Source organism: Phaseolus vulgaris, chromosome 5, assembly GCF_000499845.2.
Source record: "Phaseolus vulgaris cultivar G19833 chromosome 5, P. vulgaris v2.0, whole genome shotgun sequence".
In the NCBI taxonomy this organism is placed as follows: Eukaryota; Viridiplantae; Streptophyta; class Magnoliopsida; order Fabales; family Fabaceae; genus Phaseolus; species Phaseolus vulgaris.
In genome coordinates, this window is record NC_023755.2 from 2,305,643 (window position 1) to 2,331,827 (window position 26,185).

General features: G+C 29.2%; 2 protein-coding genes across 5 annotated transcripts; one reads left to right on the forward strand and one right to left on the reverse strand.

The window, feature by feature from the left end:
- Positions 1-669: 669 nt before the first annotated feature.
- Positions 670-5,549, reverse strand: LOC137834782 (nudix hydrolase 16, mitochondrial). 2 transcript variants are annotated; one of them, XM_068642968.1, is made up of 4 exons: positions 5,196-5,549; positions 3,260-3,371; positions 1,755-1,838; positions 670-1,096 (listed from the first exon to the last, which is right to left on the reverse strand). In XM_068642968.1, exons 1-4 carry the CDS (start codon positions 5,267-5,269, stop codon positions 839-841), a joined length of 528 nt encoding a protein of 175 aa, XP_068499069.1. In that variant the 5' UTR covers positions 5,270-5,549; the 3' UTR covers positions 670-838. The 2 variants fall into 2 exon arrangements, with proteins under 2 accessions (XP_068499069.1, XP_068499070.1); XM_068642969.1 differs by lacking the exon at positions 5,196-5,549 and adding an exon at positions 3,565-3,696.
- Positions 5,550-7,486: 1,937 nt separating this feature from the next.
- On the forward strand, positions 7,487-10,506 carry LOC137834783 (transcription factor IIIA-like). Of its 3 annotated transcripts, none has more exons than XM_068642970.1 (6): positions 7,490-7,771; positions 7,910-8,050; positions 9,070-9,358; positions 9,476-9,711; positions 9,819-9,962; positions 10,074-10,506. In XM_068642970.1, the coding sequence occupies exons 1-6, from the start codon at positions 7,613-7,615 to the stop codon at positions 10,221-10,223; spliced, it is 1,119 nt and encodes a 372-aa protein (XP_068499071.1). In that variant the 5' UTR covers positions 7,490-7,612; the 3' UTR covers positions 10,224-10,506. The 3 variants fall into 3 exon arrangements, with proteins under 3 accessions (XP_068499072.1, XP_068499071.1, XP_068499073.1); XM_068642972.1 differs by lacking the exon at positions 7,490-7,771 and adding an exon at positions 8,778-8,960 and having other exon boundaries at positions 7,911-8,050; XM_068642971.1 differs by lacking the exon at positions 9,819-9,962 and having other exon boundaries at positions 7,487-7,771.
- Positions 10,507-26,185: the final 15,679 nt, after the last annotated feature.

Below are 26,185 nucleotides of genomic sequence, written 5' to 3' on the forward strand. Positions count from 1 at the left end.
GAAAATTTTGATTACGTAAGCATGTACAATTCAATTCATCTACTTTTCTTTCATAGTGTCCTCTAATTATAAATTCTAGAATGAAGTTTTGCAAAAGTTGTTTTAATTCATAATATAATTTTCATTCAGTTACTGTGAAAATAGTTCTTATTTTGACATTTTTTTTAATGTTATGATGGAGACTGGTTGGGGTTGCCAGTGTGAACCTAGTTCATAACTCTTTCTCTATTCTGATACCTTATGTCGTTGTTTTTACAAAACAAAAGGATTAACTTATTTGAATGTCAAATAGTTTCAACGAAAATAGTTTTAAAAACAAGAAAACAATATCTCTTGTCTACATCAGTGGCAACTTGTAATCATATATTTGAATTCCTACTTCCAACCCCTCGTATATAAATAATAACTCATCTTTCTTACGATGGCCACCAGAGAAACAAGTTCCATGGTCCAAGTCATGGTTGCAAGAGGTGAGATGGCAATCCATCTTCGAATAAAAGCAAAATTAAGATGTTTGCAATGCCTGAGAATTTTAGAATCCAGAGTCCTCCTTTTTCCTCCTCAACCTTTCACTTCATCATACCAGCATCAACAATACCTCACAATATAAGTATTGTGGTTGGGGATCCATTGTCAAACCCTTCATTCTTTTAAAACACTTCCCCAAAATTTCACCATCAAACATTTCTTCTCCTTTCGAATAAAAGGTGTTCAAATTTACTTTCTAGAATAGTTTTGAAAAACAAAAGCCAAAAAGACAACCAACCACACCCCACATATGTCATCCTGATAGGAAATATCTCAAACAAATGTCCCTAATTTTTGCATCATTGCTCCCCTAGTGCAGTCTTGATCCTCCATTGCACTCCTCATGCCATTTACAGAAGCATTGCAGGGCATCCCTCATCCATGCATGCCGGCAGCTTCCCAGCGCCTCAGATACAGCTAACCAACTCCTTTTTCTGGTGCTTTGCTCCGGCCATGACTCAAGTTCCTCCTTCACAAACAACGCAAACATTGCTGCTTTACATAAACCTTCTGGACTGCATTCATCTTGGAGGGTCTTACTCCTGAATTCATAGTACCCAAGAAAATCCTGACACCAGTAGCCACGATATCAATCATCAATTTGCAATAATCCATCTAAATACTACAAAATACAAAATATAAACACCCAGCAGACTTATTTTCAATTAAATCAGAAGACTAGGGGATTCAAGGAACAGTAAGTTAGGAATGAGAGGTTTCAGATCCCGCCAAACTCATCATATATTTTTGCTCAAAACTGAAAGAGGAGTAGCATATGAGATTCAATGATATGATAATATTTTCATTATTGTTTTAGGTACAAATTTTGCTAACTTATTTCCTAATTCTTACTCCTTACATGTAAATGTGACCTCAACTTGTTTCACAGAGATGCAGCAAATTACGCAAATTATTTTTCTTTTTGCAACCTTTTTTTGTCATCATCTGCTAGTGATGAGTGAAGAGAAAGATGAAAAATACTCAATATGGAGGAAAAGGTAGGAATATTTGGTGGGGCTGAGTGAAGAAGCTGGCTCTTCCTTAGAAAAGGGTTTCTATAATTTCTGTTATTTGTTTGGATTGTTTTCTATTGTTCATCTCTTAGAAGGTTTTTATAACTTGGATATATTTCTAATTCGGTTATCACTATTACTTTTGTTTTACCATTTCTATTCCGGTTCCTATCAGAACATTAATTAATTCATATATGTAGAGAAGCCTTGCACCATTAAGTCTCCTCGAACTCCAGCTTCTTCAATAGCTTCTCTTACAGCAGCCTCCTCAACAGTTTCATCATTCTCCCAACCTCCCTTCAATAGCAAAGCAAAATCACATTAATCAGAAAACGAGATCTCAACTAAGGAGCCATTCGAAAAAGAATTTACAGCTTATGTGAATGACATTAATTTAGAGAAACAGATCCTTGCTATAAATTTGCATGAAATTTATTAAGCACTAAAATCATCATTAAAGCGCATATTAAGCAAATGAATAAAACTGTCTCATCAATATGTTCATTATATGTTGTTACAACAGATTATACTAGTGTCTTGAATTATTCAAATGCCTAAAGATTGCCCTTTAAAGTGTGTGCAATATAAGGTACCTAAATTATGTTTTGGTTAAATTAGGATGACAGAAACTTCAGAACCTTATTCAGTTTGTAATCTTCTTTCAGATAAGTGGAGGAAAATTCATTTGTTTCTGTTTTGTATTAAAAAAAATCTATCCAAAAAAGCCAAATTACTAATTTTCAATTAGTGATTAATGAGTCATCATCATCCCCATTGGACATGTACGGTTTTTTTTTATAAGTATGTTGAAAAAGAGAACAGGATCCTTCCATCAACTTATCCTTTTAAAACAAGTACCTAGTGAAAAATCACAGGATAAAGCTACAGGCACGTCAAGGTTCTCCTAAAGATAGGCCAGATACCCAAGGTTCAAGCAGGGTGGGACCCCTCTTGAGAACATGCAAACTGGTTATAACAGCTACATGTATGCACCAGGTGACCTAAAACCTTTCATGCGCATAACAAAAACTGTCTATATTGCATGTTAAATATGTGAAATAGCAAGCCCCAAGGCTATGAACTTTCTTTCTTTCTTTCTTCCAAGAAGCCATTATGATTATATCAAAGGCACAAAAACAACCAATGAAAATTTCCATGTACCAAAAGAGCATGAATGATTGAAAGGAAACAAACTACATCTGTTTTTGTTTATATAGTTTTAATGAGAATCTTTACATCACCATTGCTGTTGACACAATAAACCATATGGATTGGCATCCTCTTGTGCTGCAAGACCATCCTGTTAGAGGGATAGACACAAATTTCATTGTATGGAGACCCACCATGATAGGTTATTGGGTCCACTAGTAAAGGGAAAAAACCACTTGTGTCTGTATTTTTCTGACAGGATCCTGTTAGTTTATGAACAAGGATCCAATCCAAATTTATTGTACCTTTCATCCCAAATAAGTTTGAAATCTTTTGTGTGAGAACTGTAAAACTACATGAACATGAAATTGATGCAAAAGAAAAGCCAGGATGAGTGCTGTAGCATCCTTAGCAACGAAAGGCTTTTTGTTTCAGATAGTTAATCAATGCATCAGAAAATTCTTGGTGAATATTATAGAAACTATAAGTGTAAGTTGCAAGTGCAGGGCACTTAATAATAACTCAATAAAAAATTACAAACGTAAGTATATCTCATTCCAAAATCATACCTTTGGAAACAAAAGACCTGGTCCACCAGTTGAATTAATCATAAGCACTTCAATAATCTTTGCAGAAGAATCCCCACAGTCATCACCATCCCTATATCTAAATGGCACACACCTGCAATACAATTATCATCTACAGATCAGTTCAAACAAGAAACATATCCATATTCTTTTCTTTTGGCTACAAATCTTCGAGTCGATTTTAGTTGGATTGAATAATATTTTCTTAATGTAAGAAATTATCTTCCATCACAAATATTAACGGTATATACAACAATATAATGCAACAAACTAAAACTACTACTTACAGTCTGATTTCAAAATCATCCACATTCATTAAAATCTGATAAGTCGTGTTTTCCAGGTCATTTACTATTCACTCTCCATAAAATTCTGAAGTCTTAGAAAAGAAGTCTTAAAAGCACAAACTCCTACACACAAGCCAAGATGAAGATTATAAACTACATTCAAGTCACTAGAGTGCCTTTGCAGAGGGATGAAAAGACCATTTAGCTGAGGAAAATAATAAACAAGCACTAGTAAAAGATGCCAAGGCATCAAAGAATCTTAACAAAAAGGCAGATGTTTGCAGCATGCCACTGTCAATTTCTATAATTCAAAATTCAAGTCCCAATAGACACGGAAGCCAATGCACCAACACATACCATTTCATACAAGACACTACTCTATCGTTTAACTAAAACAATACATTTTCATATCACAGCCACAGAGCACAAAAATATCTGAAATCCATATCTTTCATCACCGGCAACTAGTTTCCTGTGACCTTAAAGCTTGAGACCAAACAATGGTAATTAAGTCAAAATAGGACCTACGACAATAATTGTTCCCTTATGCAAACCCATAAATATGCAAATTAAAAATTCCAATTTCGATAGTAAATTTTTTAATAAAAAAAGAACTCAAAATGCTCATCAAGAAACAACCAATGACATCACGTGAAACAGTCAGAAGTCCAGAACCACCCCCAAGGAAAAAACAGAACCTTGGCTCAACACATTGGTTTCACAAAAAGCCCCTACAGAATCCTAAGTTCATGAAATATAACCAACAAGACCAAAACTTATTATTTCAAAACTTGGGACCAAACTAAATATAACCCATCTTTGATTTTAGCCACCACTTCTAAAATCATAAATTCCGTATCTATACTTCTTAAATACTCAAAATCTAGTCCTCAAATCCAGAAGTCAGGATCAAATCTTATAATTTCAAAAACCGGAACTAAAATTAAATGTGGCATTTTGCCAGCAGCACACTGTTTACTCTTTTCTGGGACACTTTCTTCTGTGTTAAAACGCTAACCAGCATCCACATATCCTCTCAAGGAATTATCAAAGTGAAAAAAAAAAACATACTATCAGCATGCAAGAAACTATTTTTTAAAAGTGGAAACACAAGCTGGGATTTTGTCCACATTTATGTAAAGTAATAATAAAGTAAAAAATCAGGTACTACAATAAAATAACAATTATCATGAAAAATAAAAGTTAACAAAATAACAAAGATATAATTATACACTAAAAACCGTTATTAAAATTGATACCCTATATCCTATTCATACATTAGTATAGGATAGTATAGATGCACCTACACTATTTCTAATTTCTAACAAAAAAAATTCTTTATAATACACTCTAGCCAACAATCAACAAGACCCTTTTCTACCAATGAAAATCTATCAAAAAAAAAAAACACAAAACTAAAAAAAAATATTTGTCAGGATGTAAAAAACATATTTTTTTTGTGATTTTTAATAATTTCAAACACCCCACACACCAAGTGCGTTCAAAATAGTGTGATATGTGTAAGAAATAAGTAAACCATGTTAATTTCAGGTTTGTAATGTAGGTGTGGAACAAACCACATTTTCATCAATATTAAGTAGAAAAAAAAAAGGAAGAAGAAAATGACGAACCCGGCGATTAGGCGATACCCATGTTCGTATCGCTGCTGATGCCGACCCGTTCGGGCCACCAATTCAGCCATCATAACAACTCAACAACAACTCTTTCTCTCTCTCTCTCTCTCTGGATTTGAATCACAAAACGAAAGAACGATCACAGTTCCCCATTGCAGAATCCCAATGCAGTCGCCAGCACCAGATTCCCACCCAACGCCATTGTCGTTCTGAGAGTGAGAAAGAGAAAGAGAAAATGAGTGAGTAGAAAATCACGAAAAAGAGAGCGTTGTGATGTGTGTTGTTTGGAGAGAGAAACGGAAGAAAGAACATGAACCGATTGTAACGGATCGGATCGGAACTGTCCACGCCACGTGGATCCTCGTGAGCGTCTGGGTCACACTTGACACTGTCGTTAACGTCTCTCTGCTTCGTGGACCACTCTGTCTCGCTGCATCCGCCTGTTAGATATTGACACGTGGAAGACAAGGGTTTTGAAGGGTTCGATGTGGGGAGGGCAGCACCTCGCTGGTTGGGGCGAAGCAGGGAATTGCGTTGGGGCTTTGATTGATTTGGTGGGATCACGGAATATCATGATTTTGTGGGACCCTCCTCTTCATTTGCTTAGCTTCATTCCTAATTTTTTTTGGCTTTTGCTTGTGCATCCCCTTGTTTCCTAAACGCACCCCATAAGTTTTAAAATACACTTTTATCCCTTGCCATTTATTTCAATTCAAGTCTTTGGTGATTTTGCACAAAACAATGAAATAGAAGAATGAGAGGAAACATTCGTATGAAAGCTGAAAATCTATTATTTTATTGATAAAAAAGAGTAAAGTTGCTTGATACATGGGGTGCAGAGACAAAAAAAACTACCTGGGCTCTGAGTAAAAACAGATTACATATAGGCCCAACAGAAAATAAAATAATATTTAATACTTTATCAGTCTTCCTCAAGCTGGGAGTGTATGTTTCTGATTCCCAACTTGAAAAACAAAATGTTGAACTGGGTTGTAGGAAGAGGTTTAGTGAAGAAATCAACAACTTAAAGAGAGGATAATATTGGAAGAAGTTTAAGAAGTTCGGGATTGAGTTTCTCCCTCACCACGTGACAGTCGATTTCGATACGCTTTGTCCTTTCGTGGAACACTTGGTTGGTAGTAATCTGAATTGCAGCTTGATTGTCACACTAAAGCAAAACTGGTTGCAGATGTGAAGATCAACTAGCATGTATATGATACACTAGATCACACAGGTAGTGGCAGCTAGGGCGTGATACTCGACTTCAAATGAACTTCTTGATATTGTTTGTTGTTTGGTTCTCCCAAATAAACAGAAAAACCAGTTATAGATTTTTTAGTTTCAGAACAAGTTGTCCAATCAGAATTACTATAGGCTTTTAATTGAATGGAAGTTTGACTATAAAAGAATATACATGTTCCAAGAGCATTCTTGATGATGCTCATTTGTGGGTTTGGAGACAAACTGGATGAGGTGATTTACCGAGAAAGCTATATCAGGTCGGCTATTGGTTAGATAGATGAGACATCCAATGTAGTGACTTCCTTATCATCAAGAAGAACACCTTTGGTTGCTGATAATTTTGATGTGTGGAGCATAAGTGTAGGCATAAGAGCACAACCAAGCATTCTAGTCTTTGAGTAAATCTAGGACCTACTTTCTTTGACTTAAGTGGATGCCAGTGTCACTGCGTGCTACTTCAATACCCAAAAAATAGGTTCAGTCACTTAGATTTTTTATGTGGAAGAAACTGTTTAACAGACTCGTTATATTGGATATCTCCATGGGGTTGTTTTCAGTAAGGACAATGTCATCCACATAAACCAAGATTACCGTAGTGTATTTTGACTAAGATAAAATTTTGAATAAAATAAATAGTTCTAGAATAATTAGCTGAAATATTTTGACCATTACATAAATTTATGAAAATAATTTTAGTAAGAATAAAAATAAGATATAGAGAAACAAACATATAAGTTGCATCAGAATCCAAAATCCATATAATGATATTGGAGTTATGTAAATGTTGGATGTTACCTATAGAAGAAGAATTTAAAGATTATTAGAAGTTATGATACTAAAATCAAATTTAAACCTAACATATATCCTATTATGGACTATTTTTAAAGATTTTTATTTCCAAGTTCCTAAATATTTAATTAACATGATACCTATACCACTTTTATCCACTTTATACCAAAAAAAATATTATTTTATTATTATAATGTAATATTTTATTTAAAAAACGGATTGTGGTGTAAAAAGAAACTTTATTCGTATTCATTTCCACTGTTCCAGTTGCCAACATCCTTAACTAGAGTCACACAATACAGTTTCACAAACCCGCCTCACGCAGCACACTTCGCGCGCTCCCTGAAAACCCTAATCTTTGCGTTCAAGCTTTTCAATTTCCAATGGTTAGCTTCATCTCTTCACCAAAGGAAATGGGTGAAGCTATGGAAGCTGAAGAAAGGCCCAAATTCAGAGATATCAGACGCTATTTCTGCGAGTTCTGCGGTATCTGCAGGTCCAAGAAAACCCTCATCACCTCTCACATGAATTCACACCACAAGGTGGTATCCCTTTTTCCTTATTTCACTTTTGGTATTGCAAAATCTAATCTTTTGCAAGAAACCTCGTTTAAATTTCAACTGGGTGAATGTGTGTCATTAATCATACATGGTTTTGATTTTACCTTTGATATGTCTTAGGAGGAGGTGGAAAAGGCAAGAGCTGAAAGAGAAAGAGAACCCGAATCTGAGGCTGTGACATCCAACACGTGCGGGGAATGTGGTGCCAGTTTCAAAAAACATGCTTATTTGTTGCAGCACATGCAAAGTCATTCGCTTGAGGTAATGCTAATAACACATTTTCTATTTCTCATTGGGAATGTTATATAGATTCTGTAATTCTATAAATTTTAGTTAATAGCAAAATGTGTGTTTGAAAGAATGTAAGAGATCTCAAATGCAATAACTCTATTTTGGTGAGTCCGTTGTTGTTACATTTAAGATCACTCACTGATATTTGAATCCAGCTTCCATGCAATGGATCTTTACTTACATTCAGCATTTTCAGAACCGTTGAATGAAGATTGAAGTCATCGAAACTATTTTATTTTGTTCAAATTAAGTTAAAACACATGTTCATAAAATCAGATGTCTGATCTATATGTCACAGTTATTAATGCGTGAAATAGCAACTTTGTTGAATCTGGCTTCCTAATTTTCACTCCAATTATAATTTATTTTATTGGCCAAGTGATCTTGCTTGTAGTTGCTTTTATAAGCAACTCTTATAAGGACTCTATGAAAACTAATTTTCTCCAATGGTATTCAAGTTTCTGAACCTTAAGAACCAACATAAGTAACTAATTTGGAGTTGCTTTTAGAGAGTGTGTCGTTGACAGTTGTTCTTGCCTAATGATAAAGATGACGTTGTTTATATTCATTCTTTTATTGTATTTTTTCATTATGTTTTATCCAGTACTACATTCCTTGAAAATTGTTTTGTGGGAGGTATAGGTTTATGTTGTATTGTGTTAGTTGTAACATGGACTGAAGATGAATATTTTTGCAGGATAGTAATTTATGACTCTAGAATCATTGGATAAATTATGGATGTTATAGTGTGAAGCATTGGATCCCAGAGAAAGAACTCCAAAATGCATGAGGCAACATGTTTAGACTTGATGGATCAGTATCAGGTTGGGAGACCTCCTGTGAAGCTCCATCAAGGATGCCTCATTCACCCAAAATTGAGGTTGGCAGTTTTGTATTTTGTTCTTGTCAAGGCATGATGGTAATTGTGTTTTTTGGTTTTTGGATTTTGGCTTTGACATGCTGTGTGTGTGCACGCTTGGTGATTCCAGAGGCCGTATGTGTGTGTTGTGGATGATTGTCAGGCAAGTTACCGAAGGAAGGATCACCTGAGTCGTCACCTTTTACAGCATCAAGGGAAGACTTTTAAATGCCCTGTTGAGAATTGCAGCACTGAATTCTCTTTGCAAAGCAATGTGAAACGACATGTTGAGGAGATCCATGATGACAGTTCTACCTCTACATGTGACAAAACTCACAAGCAGCACACATGTCCAGAAATTGGTTGTGGAAAGGTTTTCAAATTTGCATCACAGCTACGAAAACATGAAGATTCTCATGGTAGGCTTAGCTCCTTTTAATTTTCTGTATGAATTAGCGAATTTCCATGGGTTATTTGTAAGGCACTTTATTGTGAAAGATGTTGGCACAATTTTGAAGAAAGCCTTTATCTTACAGTTAAGCTGGAGTCAGTAGATGTGGTGTGTTTAGAGCCTGGTTGCATGAAGCATTTCACTAATGTCCAGTGCCTTCAAGCCCATGTAAAGTCCACCCATCAATACATGACCTGTGAAACTTGTGGTACTAAGCAACTAAAGAAGAATATTAAGCGTCACCTTCGTACGCACGAACCTATCAGTTCACCAGAGACCTTTCGATGTGACTTCAAGGGTTGCAGCTGCACATTTTCAAGAGTAAGACTTCTCATTCTTAAACATATTTCCTGTAAGTTCCAACTGAATTCCCAATGTGGTTACATGTTGAACTTTCTTTTAAAGTTTTCATGGTTATGTCTCAACAGAAATCTAATCTTGATAAGCATAAGAAGGTTGTTCACTTCAAGGAAAAACCTTTTGTGTGTGGGTATGCTGATTGTGGCATGAGATTTGCTTACAAACACGTGCGAGATAACCATGAGAAAACCACAAAACATGTTTTTACCCTTGTAAGTTCTTTTGCCTTACTATTCTAGTTTTTGTGTATAGAGTCATCTGAAAAATAGATACTTTGTTTGGCCCTTTTGGTAATATACTCACACAAGATTTCCATGGTACAGGGTGATTTTGAAAAGGCTGATGAAGAGTTCAGGTCAAGATCTAGGGGAGGGAGGAAGAGGAAATGTCCTTCTGTTGAAATGCTACTCAGGAACAGGGTTACCTCACCAAGTCAATTGGAGAGTTGGTTATTCATGGGGGATAGTGAGTAAGTTGCATTCAGCATTGCCTACTCTTGATAAAAGTAGGCAAAATGTAAATTTAATGTGATGAAATGAGCATAAATAATAAGTAAATTAGGTACATTTAGATTAATATTAGTGTTACAGATAGGATTTAAGACTACAATGATGCATAATGTGATAGATATGGCATGTTGGGCATTTGATTTTGTCTCTTTGTGGGTTGGTGTTTGAAGGTGATAGAAAAGCTTTCTAATTGTAAACACTATGTTTGAATTGGTGAAGTAGATGAAAGCTCTTTCTGTTGTTGGTATGGAGTGCAAGGAATAATTATGGGAGTGCAGGAAACAAAAACCTTGTTTGTTTGTATTTAGATTTGGGCTAAGCCCGAATCCATTTTGCATTACCAGTAAGCCCAAATCAACAACCGCAGTGAAAACGGATTCTTCCCAATAAAAAAATAATTTCCTTTATTTTATAAAATTTATAAATTAAAGCGATTTTAGAGTGAATTTATTATTAGAGTAAAAGTGGATAAAATTATTAAATATAATATAGAAGTCTAAAATTTGCAAAAAAGTAGTTTAAGAGCATAGATAATTCTTCACTAAAAATGTTCTAAAAAATGTTTGAATAAGATGACTAGGACAAGAAAAAAATATTATTTAATGTATACAATTTTTTTTTCAATCTTTGTATTTTTTATAAAACATATAAATAATAATTAAAATTTAAATATATATTATCCCATTCTCACAACCTCAAATACATTTTCTCAATATTCTCTTTTGTATCTTTATTATTGAATATATAATTCACACATGAATTAGCCTAAAAGCTTTTTTCTCAACCATTACAAATTTTATTTTACTTTTTATTCTCTCTATATTTAATCGCCTTAACAGTTTTTTCTTTTCATTCTATCATTTTATTTATCTTTATCTCTAAAAAAAGCTTAATTTTTAAAACAAATAGTCAATAACTAAAAGTATTTGTATACCACTATCATTTAAAAGTAAAAAAATATTAAAATTATTAAATAGTAACTAATTCATAAATAAAAACAATTAATAATAATATATTAAGTTAGATACTATTTTATAAATCATAAAATTATTTATATCTAAAATAACTTTCATTATTAATTAAAATTTATAAAATAATTTTTAAATTTATATCTAGTATTAATTATCAAGATTTTAACTATTGATTACTTTAAATTTTATATTAATTATTTTAAATTAATTTAAAATATAAAGTAGTAGATAATAGTTAAATTATTGATAACTAAAATTAAATATTTATTATTGATATAAACAATTTTAAATATCAATAATGAAATAATATATAATTTAATCAATCATTAGTTTTTTATTTTAAAATTAGTTATCATTTAATATATTTGTTTATTAAAATAATTAAAAAATAAATTACAAAAGCTAGAAAACCTAACCATTAAAAAAGAAAAAAAAAACATATTTTTTGTGATTGTGACATGAACTTGTGCAGTGTTGAGAACATCCATTGTTCAGTGATAATGATAGAACAGTCTTTCCATGGAATTTCCCATCACTCTGTTTTCGTCAATTCTGGTTTTCGAGAGAACCATTCAACCATGGTGGGTCCCGTCTCAGTCAAACCCTAATTTTGCATTCCTACATTGAATCTGAACCAAACTACCAAATTCTCAAACTCTTGTACCTCAATTCTTCATCAACTTCGTTTTCAGAATTCCATAAAAAGTATCAACCTTTTTAATTGCAAAAACATAACAACTATAACTGTTCATCATAGATTCATTTGTTTGGCCAGGAGTTGGAAATTTGAACACGACAAAGAACCCAATTCACTCAATTTTTCATCTTCTTCCAAAAGCTGTTTCAATTACAATAACTTTCCACAACTTATACATACAATTATTTTAATTGCACTTTTCAAGGTGGTGGTGGTGGAGTACACACTTTTTCCTTTTATAAATCTAAGTTTCTGTATAATATTTTATATTTGATTTTATTACCAAAACTTAGTGTTTTTTTTTTTTTCAACACAAACACCAATTTTTCTCAAAAAATTAAGAAATATATTTTTTAATTTGAGTTTTGTGTGTTGTCGAAATTTAAATCTGATTCACTCTAATTAAAGTATTTAAGAGATATCAATATATAAAGAATACATATATTATTATTTTTATGAAAAAAGTAAAAAGAAATGCTTAAGCAACTCTTTTAGAAAAATATGACTTCTAATAGTATCGAGATATATCATTATTTAATGAAGTCAACATATAAATCTCAATTCTTATGAAAAAAAAATCGAAAACTCCTTTTAAGGAACTTGTTTTTTAATTAATTATTTAATGAAACGCTAGAAAGCTGAGTTAATAAATAATAAAAAGAAAAAACTACAAAATAAATGGTAATAATTTACCCTTTATAATTTCATTAAAAAATAAACTTTATTTATTTATTATTGTTATTATTGTAATATACCACATTTTGGATGTAAAATAAATAATGTTAGAAAATAAATACTAACATTCTGGTTGCCTAAAATTTTCAACCGTATTAAGCATTAGTCTTGTCGATAAATAATTAGTATTAATGATAAAATTTTAAGTTTCGCACTTTATTTCTTGTTTTTTCCTTTACATATGGACATATGCATGTTCCTCTTGATGATTTAAACTTACCCTTATTAGTATACCTATTAACTATTAGTCTTGTCAATAAATAATTAGTATTAATTATAATTTTTTAGGCTTTGCTTTATTTCTTGTTTCTTCATTTATATCTTGACATATGCATGTTCTTAGATCTTGGATGATTTAAAGTTACCCTAACATGTGAAGTTGATATTTGTATACCTGTGTTTAAAAGGGGTAAGGTATTAATATTTGGTATGTATTTTTAATATAAATCTTATGAAAGATATCAGTTTTCTATTATTAAGTTATATGTATGAATTGTTTGACTAGATTTATTCATAAGTAATTTCTTTTGTGTTAAGAAGTTTGTCATTTTCTTCTTTTTATGTTTGAAAATTGTTGTGATTGTATTTGTTACATGACTAAATAAATAGGGTTTTTAAGTCCATAAACTGAATTTGGAAATGTATATGTACGTGTGCATATGTATACACAACATGAAAATTATTAAATAAAAATTAATTTTAAAAACAAAAATTATTTGATTAAATTAGAAATAATTTTACTTTTTAGTTTTTTTTTTAATTCTCTCGCTTGAGTGATATTCCATCGAGAGCACCCAAAATTTCATCATAGATCTCGCTTGAGTGAGATTCCTTCTTAATTGAGCGAGAATGGACCCGAGAGCACCCCATCTTTCCATTTTATTCTCGCTTGAGCGAGATATCCAGAAAAGTTATGCATAAGCCTGTTTAAATTCTAAAACCAACGTTTCATTCAATTCATAAATTTATAAAACTACATATTACATTTGACTTGATTTAGTAATATTCAAATACATTCATTAACTCATTCAATCCCAAACTCATATACATCCTACAACATCTACTATATCTACAATTTCCAATCTACTTAAATTAAGAAATCTTGCAAATAAAAATTTGGAACTGGTGACCATGTCACCCTTACATCTAGATCTTCTAGCCTAAGGTTTTATTGAAAATTGAAACTAGCTTTCCTTACCTAAACTTAAGTAGATACTCACTAAGAGCTCCAAATCTATCAAAAGCTTAAAGGTCACTTAACCTGCACCAAAGAGTCCTGATTACAAATCTAACTATACCTAACCAGGATCCTGAGATAATAGAAATTACTTCCGAAGACACAAACATCTTATGCAAGATTAACTAAAGACAAACCTAACCAGATCAAAACTAACTCAAAGGAAAAAGAGCCAAGAATGAACTTACTCTATCTAAGATTTTGATCGAGCAATCTTGTAGAGTTCACTGCTAGGAGTCCAATGACGAACTTCGATCGTCAAACTGATGAGCAAGGATGTCAGAAAGGACAGAGGAAAGGAAAAATGAATTTTTAGAGAGTTAATGATTATTTTAAAATAAGATCTGAATAACTAAATTTCTCTTTATATGCTCTTTTAACTTTAATAATAAAATATTCAGGTGCCATTTTAATTATACCAATTCTATTTTAAAACTATTTTTCTCGGTCCTTACACAAACTATAATAAATACGTTACCTACTTATTTTGCATATAAATTATAATAATATTAATATTAATAATTAATAATGTTTATATTAATTATTAATAATAATTATTATTAGAATATGATGTAATGGTTAAATTTTTTATATGTACTACTAGAGTTCAATAATAAGTAAGTAATTGTTACTTATTGATCTCTTCTACTTGCATGCATGGGTGAGAGAAGGATAAAAATTAAGAGGAATTTGAAAATGTTGTAAAGAAGGAGAATGAAAATATGAGAAAAATAGTTTCATGCTATTCTAAGGACATTTATTGGATTCTAATCACACCCCTTATTTAATCTAATCTCACTCCCTTTTTGTTCTAATAATTCCTATAGCCCAATCAACAACCCACACACTCATTTCACATAATTTCAAACTCATTACCACTATATGAACAAATAATGAAAGAAATTTACAATTAAATTTATAGATACAAATAAATTACACATAAAAAAAATAAAAGATTTCTTTTCTTTTTTCATACACAACTAATCGACTTTAGTACTTTAATCTCAAAAGACTATGCTTAGTTTTTGCAAGAGAGAATAATAATAATAAGCAATTGAAATATTAAGATAAGATGTAACAATGCAAAAATAAAATAGCTGATGTAAAAATTAGTTAACATTTATATTAATTTTAAGAAACTTAACCCATATTATAAATTTCTAATATTTTCCTTACATTTTTTATCTCTTATTTCTTTATATATAGATATTTATGTTCTTTTCATCTTAGTATTTTTTTTTAAATGGAAGTGAATTATCCGAGACTAAGAAAATAACTGACATCAAGTTGTAGATCTATATAATAGTTGAAAACTAAAAAAAATGAAAAATTAATTCAATCTTTATATAATATTTTTTAATTTTATTATTATTATTTATATAAACAAGTTTTATATACTATTGTTATGTTAGGATAGGTAAAATAAAGTGTTTTGCTAAAAAAAAAATTAAATAATAATTAATTTAAAAATAAAATTAATTAATTATTATATTAACTATAAGTTAAATATTATTTTATAAATTAAAAAATTATTAATTATTTAAAATAGTTTGTATTATTAATACAAATTTATAAAGTTGTTTCTAAAATAGTAAGTTATCAAGATTTTAATTACTAATTATTTTAAATTTTAAATTAATTATTAATTAAATTAATAATTAATTTAAAATCTAAAATAATTAATAATTAAAATTTTGATAAATAATGTTAAATATTAATTTATAATTTTTATTAATAATAAAAATTATTTTAAATATCAATAATAAAATAATATTGAACTTAGTGAATAAAATGATTAATTTTATTTATATAAATAAATTTTTATTTAATAATTATCTTGTAGTGTTAGTTACATCAATATACTTTACAATAATTAGTATTTTTATGATGGATTTATATTTTCGAAAATTTACAAAAATAACTTGAATTATTGTAAAATATTATAAAAAATATATTTTAATTTTTTTATTGTTTGAAATAATATTATAAAAACAAAAGTAGAATAGAAGGATGACATAGAATTAACAATTATATATGTATTTTATAGAAGAATGAAATGAAATTGAATTGATTTTTGTGTTGTGATTGGTTGAATTTGGGTGGGGTCTATGACATAGGTGGAACCCTAGAAGCAATGAGTTGTGTGAAATAGGGAAGAAAAAATAGGAGAATAGAATCACGCGTGTGTTGGTAAGGAATGAAGATGAGATTGGCGCGTGGGGTAAGGTGATCCCACGTGGTGAGATACATTGCACAGAGCCAAACACAGACACTGAATCGGTATTAATTGGAGTCTAACCACCACTTGCATTCAATATATTCTCCTCTTCACTCTCTCTCTCATATCCATGCATCATTCATTTACCATTCCATCATCATAAATCATTTACCATAATCATCATGTCATATTCTGTCTCTCACCCATAGGATACATTTTTGTCACCACTTCTACCACATTCCTTTTAATATTCTTTTTCATAACAATGCATCACCTTTATGCTCTACCAATCAACTATAAAAATCTATTTTAAATAATTCAATCTTATATACTTAATCTTATTATTTTTAAAATAATTTTACTTTACATCTATATACATATTATTAAAGACAATTTAATTAAGAAGTGTTCTTCTTAAATTTTTTTTTAAAACTAAATTCTTTAATAGATATGAAATTATGTATTTATTTTTCTATTTTTAGTTCAAAGAAAGTAGTTCTTGCATGATTTTTAATATTTTTTCAATTTTTTTAAAGTAATATATTTTTTAAAATTTCTTAAATGGTGTTTTAGATAGACAGAACAACAACATTCCTAAAATTATATATTAACTTAATAAATAGATATAAGTGCTCAGATAATCTCCAATGTTGTAGATCATTAAAAGAGGATATTTTAATTTTTTTATGACTCTTACTATTTATATTCTAATAATCTTTTATTTATTTAATAGAAAAGTTAAAGTTGTTAAAGTTAAAATTATCATTTTGGTACAGAACAAACTTCTTGAATCGACGTTATGAAGAAATAGAAACCACTGGATCATTTAATTAGTAGAAGAGATATTGTTATAAGACAATTTTTTTTTTTAAATTTAAGCTTTTATTTTTAAATTTGATATTATGTGAATATATTATATATATTGAGATTATGTTTACATAAATACGAATTCATGTTTCTTCAAAAACTAATAATTTAATAAGAATGGTAAGTCCAATAATTTTTTTTTATATAAAGTTTTTATATTAGACAGTGTAACTTGACATCTTAACTAGGTTGACTCTCCAAATAACAACAATCATTTGTCATCACATGAAAAAAGTATTATTAAAAGATAAAATAAAAAGAAAAAAATACAAAATAATAAGGGATTAGACAAAAACCTATATGTTAACAAAAACGATATATAGGTAAACTATACCTATTCATAAAGAACTTTAAGAATAGACTAAATGAAAACCTATTATACCAATGAAATGAGTCTCTATGACTAAATCTTAAATTAGTAGCTTATCCGACGAAAAATAAGAGTAACCCTAAATATTATTTTCTCACAGTAATTAAGACAAGTGTTCCACAAAGGAGGTGCAACACGAGGGCTTCCCAAGAGGTCGCCCAAACACACTTAACTGTGGAGTTTTGATGGAATCCGGTGCATTAGTCGGTACGCCCAATAGTTTTACATATTTGAAGAGTCAATGTCAATAGTACTTTAAATACATCTTCTCACTTAATCCTACAAAACACTTTTTAAGAACAAAATCGTAATGAAACTCCAAACTATAAAACAGAAATAGAGAATACTTTAGATAGAAAGATTAACTGTAATAGTATCATCTAAAGATAGTTGAGATTGGAATAAGAATGATATTTAAAATTGAATGGAAGCAAAGACACTAAGAAGTGTTTGAAAAGTAATGTGATGTATTAGAATTAGTATGTGTGAGAATGAAGAAAAAGGTGAAATGAGAGAAAAAAAGGGCATGCAATGAACTGAGACACGTAGAAAGAACGTGGGTTGAGAGATAAGCGTATCATGGTGACCACACCCACGCCCATTCCCATGTTGATTCTTGTCTCGTCTCTTCTCTTCTTCTTCCTATTCTCACTTTCCAACCTAAACCATTCTTCCATTTTTAAACACACTATCTCTCATTTTCCTCAACAAATTTCTCAACCATCTATTCGATTCTCTCATTTTCTAAGAATCACCATCACCCCAATTAAATACTATTATCTCCATTTAGTATAAGTAAACGTAAATTTCATAAAATGGAACAAGTTTCATCTTTTAAATAATTTCTCAAATCAACTATCAAACTCTCCTAAATTTCTATCCAATTTGTTTTTTTTAACAAGTCGTTTTTAAAATCTATTTTTTTAACTAGTTCTATGTAAAAAAAAACTCTTCATTATGATCTTAATTATTGTCTACAAGTCTATTTTTAAATAATTCTCATCCATTATAAACCCTAAGGCAAATAGCTATATATAGACTGAGAGTGCATGTTTTTGTTGAGCGCAAAAGTGATATCTTCTTGTTTTTCTTTTTGGTTTTTAAATCTTAATTTTTTATTTCTTTTTTGCACTTCTTTTCATCTTTTATGCTCCATGTTAAAATAAATAAGAAGTGAAAACACAATATGTTATCTACAACATTTAGATCAAAGTTATCTTGTAAAGTTATAAAGTTAGTAGGCATTGAGTCATGTAAATCTTTATTCCTTTTTTTCTTGCTTGCAATTTTCATTTCTCCTCTTAAGTTTTTCTCTCTCTCATCCCTATGAATCTTTCACTCCAATTCGCATCATTTTCAAGATCACATCCTACTTGTAATAACAACAAGTGAAACAAAGATCATTCATATTCAACTAATTTTCCTTTCGAAATAAGTACCCTGTTGCTCTAAAAAATCTTTTAATTCTCATTTTTGCTTATGTTTGAACTTAATATTGGTTTAGTTAGTTAGGAAAAATGATTATTTTAACTTGTTTAATTTTGCATTAAAATTTGGTTATGTTTGATTATGTTGTTCTAAGTCTTTAAATTCTTATGCTTTCCAACTCTTTCTTAGTTTGTTCTTGTGCTATAAACACTTATAGGTAAGAGAAACTACTTTTGAAAGTATTGTCATACTGTGAATCTGTTTAGGAAGTGAATAACTATACAAATTTGATCATGTAAGAATGGAAAAATATTGTGCATGTATAAGTTGGAATTCTCACATTAAGTCAAAGTGAGAAATTGGAGTCTTGAAGAGAGATATTTAGTTTGACTTAATAAATGTGCAAGTTGGAGTAGAGAAAAAAAGGTGAAATTGAGGGTTAAGAATTGTTAATAAAATTAAAATTGATCAATGTTTAGATTTTAATTATACAATTTGAATTGTACATTGAGCTTCTATGGTCAAGTTTGGTGGTGGTATGATTGTAGAACTAATACTATAAGTAGTAGAAATTGAACATTTTGAACTTATTAGGACAATTGCTTTTTTGTTTTAAATAAAATGGTTTGAGTTGCTTTTAAACTTGTTGCATTTTGGATCATTTATGCATATCTCACTTATTGCAATTCTCAAGCGAGAGCGGTGTGTGCGTGGGCGTGTGCGTGTGTGTGGGTGGGTGTGGGTGTGTGTGTGGGTATGTGGGTGTGTGTGTGTGTGAGTGTGTGTGTGTGTGGGTGTGTGTGCGTGGGTGCGTGTGTGTGGGTATGTGTGCGTGTGCGCGTGTGTGTGTGTGCGCGCGCGTGTGTGTGTGCGTGTGTGTGTATATATTTGATGAATGATTGAGGAATATTACGATGAATTTGTATAAGTTTGGTTCATTTATAATAACATTCCTAATTTTGAATATCCTATCTTTTTTCTTGTTATTTATGTAGTTAGCCACGATTATATTATTATGAATGTACTATGTACATGAGTACATGTAGGTGCATGTTCAGGAGTGTACTAGCATGCGAGTGATATATTAGATTATGATTAATTTTGGATGAATGTACATAAACATGTTACGAGTATATTTTGAAATATTTTTATTTTTGTGTAAACATTTTTAAGAAATTGTTGAATGAAAGCACACTTAAAAGTAAGTGAAGCTAATAATATTGTTATACAATGAAACAATGGTCTTGGATGTATGGATTGTATGGAACTTGATATTATATGAATTGTATGATGAGGTTGTGGGTTGGAAATGGTGGTATGTGTTGTTATACATTTTATACTAACTCTATGAATGCTTTGAAAGTAGAATAAACATAGGTAATGTTTGAGAAACCTTGGGGAAACGTTGTACAATGGGTATAAAGGTTACTATCAGGATGGATATTGCTCAAGCAATGTGTGTTTGCTCAGGAGAGACCCAAGTGGTGCGCATTAATTGTACTAATCTCCTTACGTCGCTCATGCGACATGGTGTATGGCTCAAGCCTTGGCTTGTAGCTTGGACAAGAGAGCCATCTAGATAATCCTATCTCATGTGGAAACATATCACTCAAGCATTGGACATGACACTCAAACAATATGGACTTGTGGCTCAATCATTGTGTAGAACGCTTAAGTGTTGCAGAGGTTTTGCACATATGTCTTGAACATGTGTTAGTGCATTACATGTGGTTCACTCAAGCATTGGATGAGAGCTCAAGTGTCCAAAGGCAGTGGTGAAATTCTCTAGAACTTGTTGGATTATTTTCAATGAGTGCTTAACATTAAGTGTTGGTGAGGACACTCAAGTAGTGGACACTCAATCAATGAGAGGGTTGCCAGAGCGAGGATAACCCCGATAGGGTGTTGCACTCATTTAATAGATGTATCCTAGTTTCACTATTATCTAGTCACAGAGACAGAAATTTATGTGGTGAGAAATCAAATGAGACTTACTTAGGTTAGGTCATTAATTCATTTGGAACTGTTTGAGCCTTGTTTGAAATGTTAAGTTTTGTTTTAATGAATTAAAAAATGTTTTACCATGTTAAAATGTTTTTAAAATTGATAAGTTTGCAAGGAAGAACATTTTAGTCATTAAAATAAATTAAACATTTCATAGTAGGATTGTCTGACTATTTTAATAGATTAATATAATATTTTAATTTATTAAAAATGCATTTTAATGGCTTAAAAATGTGTAGCAAGACATAAGCTTGAATTGATTAAAACAAATTTGAATTGATAGGAAGAAACAACTTTATATAAGAGTTATCTCAATCACTTTTTGAACAATTAATATGAAAAAAAGTTTTGAATAATTTTTAAACATTGAGATAAGTTTTACAAGGAAGAGAATCACTTGAATTATTTTATTGAATAAATGGTTTCAATATCATAGATTGAGCAAAACACATTGTGGTCATCGTTGTATTTTTTTTCTTCTTATCTTGTGTGACTTGTCTATGTAAACTTGTTCCTTTTTCTAATTTCTTTAGTGTATTTAATCTTGATTGTGATTGTCAAAGATGTTTCTTTTGATAAGGTTTCACAAGTGGTGGTGCAAGATCTAGTAAGGTTCAAGATCTTGTAAGATTCAAGATTTGATTGTGTGTTCTATTCTTCTTGCTTTCTCAAAGAATTCTTATAAAACTTGAAAATATGGATTGGTCTAAATAGAATGATTAGAAATGAAACAATATCAATCTTTATATTTCTCTCTTATCCCATACCTTTTCAATTGATATTGTTTTTTCTTTTCTGAAATTAAAATTAAATCTTTAACAATATCTCAAATCTTTATAAGACTTGTTTAAGCACGTTAATAAATTTGATTTAGTAAAAATTAATCATCACCCTAGTGTAAAAATCTTTTGGAGATCCCATACCGATTAGAGATTAGAGCCTTTCATTGTATATAAGTGAGTGTAAACCTCAACCCTATGAGCCGGTTTTATGGGGTTGAGTTAGACTTAAAGTCCATTTCGTAATACATACATCAATTTAACACATCTTAAACTCAAAACTCAGTGCATATCTCTAATAAAAAAAACCTCTAAAATTATTTTAAGAATTATTCTTCAATAACAATACTTAATATTTAAGAGTATTTTAATAAGAACATTTTTCAAAATATTTTAGGACAAAATCTAGTATTATCTTATTGTCCAATCAATTTGAAGTTATATTTCTATAACATATCCGAATCAAATATTTTAATAAATTTTTGAGAAATTCTAATTCTGAATAAATAGCAAAGCATATCATACATACATATATATAAATAAGTTTTGTTCATATTTCTAATCATTTGCCTCCTTTAATCACCATTTTAATCTTATTTCTAAATAGGATTATTTTTTAAATATCAAGAATTGAAAATAAGCTTTCATTATAGTATAAATTATATATTAGAAATATTAAATATAAATATAAATTAAAATATAAAATATATGTATGATGATATTAATTATAAATAATTTATATATATAAAGTGGGTTGTGTTACGTGATCATGTGACACTAGTCTTGGTGATGCTTCTTTTTAGTTTGATATTCTATGCACATAAACATGGTAGGTGCTAGTTAACATCACCGTTTTTTTAAATGGATAAGATCATTTTTATTTTTCATACTATATAAAAATAAAATAGAATAAATATGTATTTATCAAATTTAAAATTGAAACATTTGATTTCAGTTTGAATTAATGATAAACCACTTATACAATTTTCATATATATATATATATATATTTTGGAGATAGAGATAAAGACATTTCATTATATATAATTGGATACAAACCTCAACCTCATGAGTCAGTTTTATAGAGTTGAGTTAGGCTTAAAGTCCACTTTGTAATATGGTATTAGGGCCATTTCGAGCCTATCCTAACGAGTGTTTGTTGGGTTTATCAGGTCACCCGCCATCGGGTCGTTATCGGATGACCCATCATATGTTATCCCACACACGAGTTGTCACTCATAAAAACATTTTATTGTATATAAGTGGATGCAAACCTCAACCTCATGAGTCGATTTTATGGGATTGAGTTAGGCTTAAAGTCCACTTCGTAATATATATATATATATTTTTATTTTTTTTTATGTGTGTAATTAATATTTTCAAACAAATTATCTTTTTTTATACATAGTCTTTCTAATATTTACACCGTGAGTTTCTTTTTAAGGAAATTTGGTTATTTTATGAAAATTTTAATTCTTAGATCACATTTGAATAATAGAGATTAAAGAAAATATAAATTTTAAAATAATCATTTGATCATTAGTTAATTATAATTTTATAAACACATGTTTTGTTTATTTTTTTAAAATATTTTCAAAGCATACATTAAAGTTATTTTCATATAAATTAAGTTTATACAAAATTGTATATTTCAAAATATTCGGTATCCCATTTGATATACATAAAAAATGATATAATGTATTCCTTAAAAAATATATATAAATGTTATTTTTTACTACCATCTTATATTTTTTTGTAAGTTTTGATACTCAATCAAAATCATATATAGTTCTAATTCAGTGATAAGATAAATTAAAACTACAATATGCATAAAATGATTCATAATTAATAGTTTATATAAGTTACATTCCTATTATTTGATTTCTCATAACTTAAATTTTTTTTTATAATTATAACATATTAAATAATTCATTCTAATAAACCCCATACGCATTTGTTAATTTATTCCACTTTTGTCTTAGAATAAGTAAGATTAGCAAACTACACCTTATGATGTATTTAATAAACTCGTAGTTATAATTTACTAAGTCATTCTTTCTTAAATATAAGTCATACCACTAATTTTTTTAGAAACAATAAATTAGTAAATTATAAGTACTATTCGTAAATTCAAATAACAAATTAATATTTATGGTAAATCTTTTTATTTCTTATGATAATTATCTGAAAATTACAACAAACATTATTTTTAATTAATTATATGTGAAAAACAAACACTTTTTACACTACTACGTGATGATAGCGAACATAAAGTTTAATGGTTGACAAATAGCTTATAAGTTATATTTACAAGTGAGAAAACATTTTATTTTAATAATATAAGAAATTTGAATTTATATTTTGTAATCATCAAGAATAAAATGAAAAAAAGTTATTAATTATCATATAACCATTTAGAATGTCTTTTAATTTTTAAACTCTTAGTCTTAGCTCATGAAACACATATACAAAAGGATGAAAAAAAATTAAAATGTCTTATTAAAATATAATGATTATAACACCTTAAACTAACTATACATTAAAATATAACAATATGTATATATTTATAAATTTATTTTTAATTAAATGTGTGGTTCTAACTCATGCTTGATTGTTCAACAATTTTTTCTAAGTATGAACTTGTTCTTCTACGTTGTTATATTTCTTCTCTAGTGAAAATATTTTTTAATCACAAGTACCTTAATGATAATTCTTAATTTTACCATTCTTTACCACAACTAGATATATTTATCTAAAATCTATGATAAGAAGACTTTCGATACTAGAAATCTACGTAACATTTTAATGTTATCCATTTTATATTGTACTCGTCTAAATTGGATACCAATACAATCCAATGTATAAAATAATTGTTGTTGGATTTTATTTGAAAGAAACACTGAAGATATTTGACAAAGATGAATCATGAACAAATTCATATAAGAGATCATGACATCATTTTTAACCTAAAACTTTAAAGCTCTTTGAGTTAAATGTGACGACTTTGTCTCTTATATAAATTTTTTCATGACTCATTAATATCAAATTCATCGAATATCTCTTCTTGAAAAACCAACTTTTACTTTCTAGAAAGTAAAATCACATAAATCACCATATATCATTTAACATCAATCACTCCCTATTATCAAACATCATTAACATCACCATTTATATTAACATATACCCTATTTTCATAATTAATAACTCATAACTCTTAACATTTCTTTTACACATTTTATTCTCATTTTTCACATGCACAATCTCTTCTCATTTTATTCTCATTTTACACATGTTATCATATATAACATTCATATAATCTCATTTAAATTTAAGAGATTGAGTAAAAAGGATGTAGAGGGGTAAACCAATTTTTATTTTATTTGTTATGCATAACTAGCTAGAGTTCCTCAACTATCATTACTTTTTTTTTCTAGAAAGTAAAATATTAAATTGATATTTAAAATAGTAAAAGACTAATACAAGAATATATATATATATATATATATATATATATATGAGAATAAGATAAAATTTTGATAAAGAACCTCAATGAAAATAACTTTTTAGTTGAAGGAGAAGAAAAAGTGAAAGATTGAAGAGAAATGAAGAAAAGTTGTCAAAGTTGACGCAGCCACAGAAAGTTTGAAGCACTGTAGAAGGGATGAAAGTTGAAGATGATTGGGTAAAACTCTCTTTGTAAAACGACAACTTGAATAAACAAATATTAAATACAAATATTTGACATGTTTAAGAAATAGTTTCTTGAGATTATTTGTTAAATAGATTCAATCTTTCAAATAAAATTAAAAGTATATATTTTAAAAATAAAATAAAATATTTAATATATCTACAGCAAGAAAATATTAAATTAGTTTTTAAATATTACAATCGGCTTGTGATGTTATTAGCATCAGCTACGGACTTTAATGTGACAAAAAAACTAATTAAAAAAATTAAAGACTGTAAAATTATTTAAATAAATTTTTGTATTAATGATGGTTTAGTCGACGGTAATAGAGTTCATTTAAGCTTGACATTAACAAAGTTGACTAAGTTAATCAACATAAATGGTTTTTATTAAAAAAAATAAAATAAAAACATAAAATTATTTTTAATGAGTACTTATTTGTGTTAATGTAGGATTAGTGTTAGCTTAGCCGACGTTAATAGACTTCATTTACAATTAAACGTGTCAACCTAGTTAATTATGTGATGACACTAAATATTTTTTTTATTTTTTTAACATGTAAAATTATTTATGTTAAAGTCAGACTAGCATCAGATTTTAATAAGATTAACATCAATGTAACAAACACTAATTTTATTTATTTTTAATACTTATATTTATTTAAATTAATGTCGACTTAGTCACACTAATTTATTTGCTATAAATTTGTATGTCTTTGTGACAATAAACAAAAACTGTAAATTATTTTTAATCTAAAGACTCGTATTTAAATATGATAAATTTTCTCACTTACAAGTTTTCTCTCTCATTTTCTATATAGATCTCCGTAGGCTCATTTTCTTCATCTACATTCACCTCCTTCACCAATAATCATCTCCTTCACTCATATTCATCTCCTTCACTCACATTCATCTCCAATAGTCACACTCATCT